Here is a 7644-nt window from a genome sequence, read left to right as displayed (position 1 = left end):
CCCCCCCCCGGGCCTCTTGGGCTACGGCTCCGCGTTGATGGAGATCTTCTCCACTGCATCTGGAGTACTTAGTAGCGCAATCGACAATGTAGTGTAGTGGCTACTATTTCCTAATTATAGCCTCTAAGCGAATTTGTGCGTCCCATTGAGAGGGGGTGGCGAAGGGGAGGGGGGAGAAGGCGGGAGGGATAGAGATTCCCGCGCTTGGAACGCCGAGCTCTAACCTGAGATTGGCGAGTTACCATGGAGCGGCAAGCCTCGTCGAGCCTCCCAAGCTGTGGAGGACGGCGGTCCAACTAGGGATAAGGGTTGATCCCTGCTCTTCCAGCCTCCCAAGGGTCCCAGCAAGCAGGAAGCGAAGGGGGGTGTGGGTGGGTCGATTGTGCGGCTCGATGATATTCCACGAGGACTTCTCGTCCCGCTGTAGGTATCTGCTGCAGCCTTCATCAAAACCTGCTGTTTTGTGGCGTGAGTGTTGATGCAATGGCGCAGGCGGCACTCAGCACCCGGGGAGGAGGGAGGATGTGGGGCCAGATGTCAAGGTGTTAGTGTAGGAAAAAGCTTGAATGATGCGCAGGACTAGCCAGGAGCATCCAGATACTACGCACTGAGTACCTCCTTCCTATCGCCCGGCAAGCGGCGAGCCCGTTAGTGCGCTCCTAGCGACCGAGCAAAACCGAGGCGCGGAAGATGGGTCTCTCGTCAACCTCCACTGCTTGTAGCTCTCGCGACTCAAGACGGCAAACCGGGTCGAAGCCGCGGTACTGGGGCCTCTACGCAGCTGGGACCCGGGCAACGGTGTCCCCTGCAGTCGGGATCAATCAATCCTCAGAGCCAGATCCAACAACCACCAAAACAGCAGTCCACAACCCTGACTTCCCTTGAATTCGGGGGGTTCGCTCTCGTCCGCAAAGCGGCAACGTCCGCACCGGCAGGCCGGTCTTGAATCCTGAAACTGGCCATACTGTTGTCAAGAAGAGGGTTGGGGTTGCACTGAAACAGACAACAGTCGAGTATTGAACGTGTTGACATTGTCGTAGCAGAAATCTAGGTTGGACCGACCCGAGCCCAGGACGGGAAAGATGAACCAAGTGGTGCGATCAGATCTGAGGTCCGTACAATACGACCACCACCTTGGCCGGAGACAAGTCCGAGCATTTCAAGCCGCCAGTGAACTGAAATGACTCAAACGCTTTGTTTGTCTGCCTTGGAGCTCGGGTAAACTGCAGGGAATAACGAGCCGTATCCGCAGAAAGCGATTGGCTCGAGTTTTCAGACCCAGATCGGTAGTTAGATCGTTTAGTCCATGCCATGACGGGCTAGCGCGCTTGTCAGAGTGGGGAATTGCTCCACGCCATCTACTTCGGTGTAGATCTGGGAGCCGGAACCATCTTGCATGAATAGTCTGAACGAATCATGGCGCCGAGGCTGAGAAGTGTGAACAGAGTCAGGCCCCAATACCTTTGTTCTTTCTGACAGACAGAAGTTACAGTCTGAGAAGGATGAAAATTAAGGTTTTTGCCCGATCCGTAGTGTAGGACGGGAATTCCTTCCTCCACCCGGCCCAGGCCTTCAGGCAGGTAACTTCCGCAGGACCGATCGGCGAGCGGAGAATTTGACATGGAAGGTGCTGCCTTTCATTCAACCTTGATCATCTGCGGATCACCTGGCATCTCTGTTAGGTATGCTCAGTACGGAGCACCTGCCTAATAGGAAGTGCTGATTATCGGTGGGTCAGATTCTTCTCCCCGCCGTCGATGGTATAAGCCACCCGAGCCTCGACTTGGGTTCAGACGCCGGGTGCCACTCGCGCCTTATGAAGTTCTAGACTCTAGATCTGTGGCCTCCACTGTCGTGCAAGGAATGATCGTAAGCACATCCTTGTCAAGTCGTATACATTGTTACGTGCATACCTAGGTACCAGCTCAAATCGCGCCTTTTGAGACCAGGCATGTGACCTTGACGGGAGTGCGGCACCCAAGACATTTCGCCATGCTCTTTGCTGCTTCGGCCCCAGATGGAAAAAAAAAAGAAAAAGAAAATGCCTCGTGTGGTGCTGGCTTAACGTCTAGGGAGACTGTCTAATAGGACCCCAGGAGACACTCAAACACCATTGTTGTCGAGCTCCGCCACCTCGCCGAGGTTCATTAACCGAGTAAACTATCCAACCCCACCACTTCTACACAACACCAGACTACAACACCAGACTACACCACCGTGTATACTACACAGAGCAGCAGTTCGTTGGACCTGGCATGGACTCGGGAAGGCTGTCTTCTATACACTGTCAACGCTGTGACGGTGCCGAAGCCGGCATTCCACCCTTTCCAAATCGACTTCCTCAACTTCACGAGGAGGGCAGACCCGCGCATCTTGCATTCCAGTGTCGCGACTAGCACTCCTTGACGAACTCACGGTTCTTAGCCTCGGTGACTTCACCAGAGGGATGCGTTCATACTCGGTGCGCAAACCGTCGCAATTGCAGACTTGGGTATTTCCCGGACATGGGCACGCCAAGTACATCCCTCAAGGGGCACATTGTCCGCACCAGACGGTGCTTCCCGGCCGCGTTATAATTTGCCCCGGGGACTATCCGCTTGGGCTCCGTGCGCCTTTCTTTCGTCATTTGAGGCGGGCGGCATTCGTGTTGTAGTATCGAGCATGCCATGGCCCGTCACCGTGTCCTTGAATGACTCGTCGCCATGAAACGACCTATTTTCCAGCATCAGTGGGGTTCATTTGTACAGTACGTCAGGGGGGTTTCAGGGCTCCTCACCATCCACGCTCTTCTCCGAGCCTAAGATGGGTACAATCGCTGTTCAGCTCGCAGTCCCAGCCCCCGGACACCCCTCGTCCGCTTTTCCAACCGGCCACCGCGCCGTCCTCGCTGCGACGATCGGCATCGCGTCCAGCCGTGCCCTCCGTCGCGGAGCCAACACCCCTGTCCTCGGCTCCCAAGTCCTGCCGGCGTCGTCGATATGCACTTAGCCCGCAGGTGAAGCACTTGAAGTCGTCTACCTCAAAATTGTCCGGCATGTTCCCGGTCAAGACACGCCCCAACGCGATGATAACAGCGGCGTGCGTGCACAACAAGATCGCGCGTACGCCATCCCTGTCACACTCGGCGATCACCACCTCCATTACTGCCGCCACGCGGTCATGTAGCTCCTCGATGCTCTCGCCCAATCGGTTCGGCGTTATCGCCGGGCTATAACTCGGATCGAGAAGGCCCGGGAACAGCTCCTCAAGCTTCCCGAGGCTCGCAGGGACCGGGTGTTCAAAATCGGCCGAGCCGTACCACTCGCCGAGCCCGGTCTCGCCCCGGATTCTCAGGTGCCCCGGCTCACCTCCAGCCCTCGACGACGCCGCCCCCTGGGCCTTGCGGACAAAGGGTTCAACAGTCTGTAGGCATCGATAATACAAGCTGGAGTACACACGCTCGATGGGCGGGTCCACGGCTAACAGCCTCGCCGCCAGTTCGTTGGCCTGGTCGACGCCATGCGCCGTCAAGGCCGGGTCCGCTGCGCCGCCCGTGGGAGACCTGAGATAGTTGGTGTAGTTGCCGTTTGACGGGTCAACGAGCCAGTTGGATCGGAACTAATCACGGTCAGCCATCCGTCACTGTGGTAGTGTGAAGTCAAGCGCGACGGTCGAAACGACGGGTCAAAAAAAAAAAAAAAACGAGGGCAACGTACTCCATGGCGGGTAACGTATATTACCTCCAGCATGGCTGTTGCAAGGCGGATTAGGTCAGCGTCTGAAAATGGAAGCCACTCTTCCGTTGTACCGAACGATCGGGTAATGCTTGGGAAGGCTCGCGACTGATTGATGCTGTACGGGATCAATTCTGACCAATCGTTGTCTGTTGCTGCGTGAGAACTCGTGGATGCCAATGCAGGTTGCGTGGTCCAACTTCATTCAGCTCGGCAGGGGTTCGGCCTTGCGAGACATACATTAGAAGAGAACTCCATATGTACGTGAACACGAAGCATGAAGCACATGTCAACTGGGGAAGGGCGGGGTGGGAGGATCTCGAGCGTAGTGTAGTGTAGTGTAGTGTAGTGTAGTGTAGTGTAGTGTAGTGTAGTGTAGTGTAGTGTAGTGTAGTGTGTCTGTACCTACATACGAGTTCAATGTGGGTCAAACGTGTAGACTCTAGATGTAGGCAGGTCCCTTTGTTTATCCCCGAGTCTTTTCGCTTCCCAATCGTGGCTTTGGGAGGTGACTCGGTTGATTCAGGAAACCGTCTCTTATTGTTTGGTGAGTCGACTATGCGACCCGATGTCAATACGCTCCCTTCTTCACTCCGTGCGGTGGAGGGCTGTATTCCTGTCACCCAAAGATGAACTCGGTGGCAAAGTCTCCGAGACACCAGGCCCCAGGAACTGGGCCCTCGTTTCTCTCGAGTTCAAGTAGTCACAACCAGAACCGATCCAATCGATCGGGTCGGTTTTTTTTTTTTTTTTTTTTTTTTTTTTGGTTTTTTCAAGCCGAATGCCTGGCTTTAACCTCCTCGCTGTCTGGTCTTGCTTGGCCTGGATTGGATGATGGCGCAGTTGTGTATGTTGAGACGGAGGTCGACCGATTGAGAAGCTCGAGGTTCTTTTCCAGTCGTGGAACCCTGTCTCACTTGCCCGCTCTGTCTCTGCAACCTGTCGTCCCCTTTTGACGATGTAAAAGCATACAGATGCGAGTAATCCAAAATAGCAGTGATACAAGGGTTCAGGGAGAAGGGATGCGAGGGCTTGTCTGCAACGCGAGCTGAAAAGCGACTGGTTTGCGAACTTGATTTCGATAGCGGTTCCTTCACGACGAAGTTTGTTTTCTCAGGCTGCCCACTGTGAAGAGACCAAAAAAGGAAAAAAAGAAAAAGCAAATGAAATGAGGCGAGCTCCCGGGCCACTTTCCGGAATAAAAACAATATGAAAGAGCATTGCCCTACGCTCGCGTTTAATGTGTACTCGGGAACGAGTGTAAGTTCGGGTGCAGTAGCGGGGATACCGAGGTTGGTTCGGCAGTGGAACCCTAACCCTCCCCCAGATCCCTTCCCGTTTCGGTTTGGCAGACAACTTCTGGCAAACTTGCCATCTTCAATGCCCCAATTGGTCCGATGAACGATAAGAGTCGCAATTCCTGCGATGCAATGGATTGATATGGTGATGTGACATTAGTATTCCATCCAACTAGATTCCTAGTAGCGGCCAAGAAAGGACGGTCTACGGCGCTGTGAGAGAGGAGGTTAAGCCCGGCAACGGCGTCGCCGTTGGGACCCGGCTCCATGGAGTACGATCTCGCAACCGACTCCATGCGCAGCGGTGCTGCTAGTACGCGGCCGAATATGGTAGAACCAAGCTTCCGGGATCGTAACGTCTGAACTCGTTGGACAACCTAACCTCAGGCTCAACCCGACCACTCGGCTCCCCAATCCAAACCCCCCTCACAAAGGCTGGCCTACATCACCCCATCACCGCTGCCTCAGTTTCTTCTCGTGCTCCAGCCAAAAGTTTCTACACTCCCGATGGCCCCAGAACTCAACCCACCATTCCCCAAAGCTATCCTCCACCTCCCAGTCCACCTTGGCCACTCTCTCGTCCCTCTTCAGCCCACAAACCACGCACGCCCGCGGCGCGGTCGGCACCCCCTTGGCCGTCGTTACCGCCAACCCGACCGCAACCTCGGGCACCCGCAGGGCGGCAACCCCCCGGCCAGCGCCACCAGCAGCAGCAGCAGCAGCAGCGCCACGGGCGGCATTCACGCCCGCCACGACGGCCCTGAGCCGGCCGACGCCGCGCTTCCACGCGGCGGCCACCTCGGCGGCCTCGCGGTCGTCGTGCGCGGTCTGGGCCTTGTCCACGCTGGCCAGCTTCATCCCGCGCTGGCCGCCGACGCCGCCGGCCGCCGACACCGACATGCCCTGCCCGAGGAACTTGTCGCGGTGCCAGCGGTGCTTGCGCCCCGTGATGAGGCGGGCCGCCACGGCGGCGAGCGCGAGGTAGCCCCGCAGGAAGTCGTAGGTCGCCTCGGCGGCCAGGACGCGCTGGTAGGCCGGGGAGGAAGGCGGGAGGGTGAGGAGGGGCTTCAGGAGGGCGTGCTGGGCGAGGTTGAGGAGGGAGGGGAAGAGGGAGAGGAGGATGGCGGGCGGCGGAATGTTGGTCGGTGGTGGGCCGGGAGGTTGCTCGCTTGTCGCCGTGACGGACGGAAAGGGATGTGCCGGGGTAATGGTCGTGGGTGTGGTAGTGGTGGCGGTACCACCACGTGTCATCTGGTTTTCATTTCCACCCCAATCTTGCCATTCCCAGTCTGTGGCCGGAGTTCCGGCTACGGCTGGGTTTTGTGAGGTTGTTTTAGGGTTCGCCGTCTGCTGAGACTTGGAAGCTGTGGGTTTGGTCTCGGGGATGTCCTTGAATTCCTCCCAATTGTTTCCGAATCCATCATCCTCAATGGCTGATCTCGCTGTGGCTGGAGATGGTGATGCAGCGTTGGCTACTCGAGGCGCTTTTGGCATCATTGTAGGCGTAGCCTTCAGCTGCCTTGTCAGCTCGCGACCCCGACTCGACATCGAATCATGAGAAGCTTTCAAACCCCCAGGGTATGCTGTCAGGCCTGCCTGAAGAGCCCCATTTGACAGGGTCACATCTGGGGCTTGCTTCTTGGCTGGCACCGTGGCAGGTTCCGGGTCGGGGGAGAGGAGATCGACCGCGGATTTCGCTGGGACGGTTTGGGAAGTAGTGGTGGCTGGCGCTCCCGTCTCAAACTCGCCAAAGTCGTCATCGTCATCGTCATCGGCGACATTTTCTGCCTCGAAATCGGCATCAAAGAGAACGTTCGGGTCTGGATTGTGCGCCGGCTTCTGCCGTTGCCGCGTCTCGGCATTCTTCTCCAAAGACGGCGACCGTCCCCGTGGCTCGGGAGCCGAAGACTCCAAGCCTAGGTCCACCAAATTGTTTGTCAGCATCTCGACGGCGGGGGTCCTTGTGGCCGGGGCCCGGGGCGGGATAGAGGCGCTCTGTGGTGGAGGAGGCTGAGCAGGGAAGCTGGTCTGAGCAACCTCGAACTCCCCCCAGCCATCGTCGTCTTCTTCCTCCTGTCCAGGATCCTGAGGGTCAATCCTTTGATGGGAAGCGCCTAGGGCCTCCAGGCTGCCAATGTTTCCCCATCCATTATTCGCCTGGGGAGGTCCTGTTGTCGTTTGCTGAAATGGCGACCATTGAGCAGACAGCTGTTGGCCCTGTGGCTGGGAAGTAGGTGAAGTGGGCGACAGAAAAGAAAAAGGGTCATCCTTGGCAGTTGAGATGGGATGGGTTGTGCCTTGAGTCTGCTGGTTTCGTTGGGGCGCCGAGGCTTGGGACGCATCCCCAAAAACAGCGAACAGATCGGCCGACATTTCGACTCTTCGTCGGGCTTTTAGGAATCTTTCAGCTCATATATTTGACGACAGGGCACATTTGGGAGCTGAAGCATGGCGACAAGTGCTGACAACGCTCGGCGCGGTAGCAGTGTACTGTATTCAGTACGCTAAGAGGTAGTGCGCATTATTACGCGAGTTGCCGAGCCGCTGGAACCGTAACCGTACGGGACACTATCTCGGGACAGGGCTGAGGTTGGGTCTGTTAGGGGATTTGCGTGTGGGGCCGATGTGGCCTA

General features: G+C 56.9%; 3 protein-coding genes across 3 annotated transcripts; all 3 read right to left on the bottom strand.

The window, feature by feature from the left end:
• Positions 1-2570: 2570 nt before the first annotated feature.
• P884DRAFT_266118 (histidine phosphatase superfamily) lies at positions 2571-3728 on the bottom strand (the record flags this gene model as incomplete). The annotated part of the gene is made up of 3 exons (XM_069442000.1): positions 2571-2712; positions 2777-3597; positions 3696-3728. 3 exons carry the CDS (start codon positions 3726-3728, stop codon positions 2571-2573), a joined length of 996 nt encoding a protein of 331 aa, XP_069301883.1.
• Positions 3689-4005, bottom strand: P884DRAFT_9083 (uncharacterized protein). Its single transcript, XM_069446163.1, has one exon. The coding sequence runs from the start codon at positions 3916-3918 to the stop codon at positions 3751-3753; it is 168 nt and encodes a 55-aa protein (XP_069301882.1). The 5' UTR covers positions 3919-4005; the 3' UTR covers positions 3689-3750.
• Positions 4006-5155: 1150 nt separating this feature from the next.
• On the bottom strand, positions 5156-7610 carry P884DRAFT_215091 (uncharacterized protein). Its single transcript, XM_069439250.1, has one exon. The coding sequence runs from the start codon at positions 7382-7384 to the stop codon at positions 5465-5467; it is 1920 nt and encodes a 639-aa protein (XP_069301881.1). The 5' UTR covers positions 7385-7610; the 3' UTR covers positions 5156-5464.
• Positions 7611-7644: the final 34 nt, after the last annotated feature.

The sequence above is a fragment of the Thermothelomyces heterothallicus genome (genome assembly GCF_042370625.1).
Source record: "Thermothelomyces heterothallicus CBS 202.75 unplaced genomic scaffold P884_scaffold_1, whole genome shotgun sequence".
Lineage (NCBI taxonomy): Eukaryota > Fungi > Ascomycota > Sordariomycetes > Sordariales > Chaetomiaceae > Thermothelomyces > Thermothelomyces heterothallicus.
The sequence above is the reverse complement of the archived record's forward strand: the minus strand, read 5'-3'. Positions and strand labels throughout refer to the sequence as shown.

What these genes read in the sequence shown, in the direction of transcription:
- P884DRAFT_9083 (XM_069446163.1), bottom strand. Translation starts at nt 3,918, where the DNA reads ATGAAGTTGGACCACGCAACCTGCATTGGCATCCACGAGTTCTCACGC.
- P884DRAFT_215091 (XM_069439250.1), bottom strand. Translation starts at nt 7,384, where the DNA reads ATGTCGGCCGATCTGTTCGCTGTTTTTGGGGATGCGTCCCAAGCCTCG.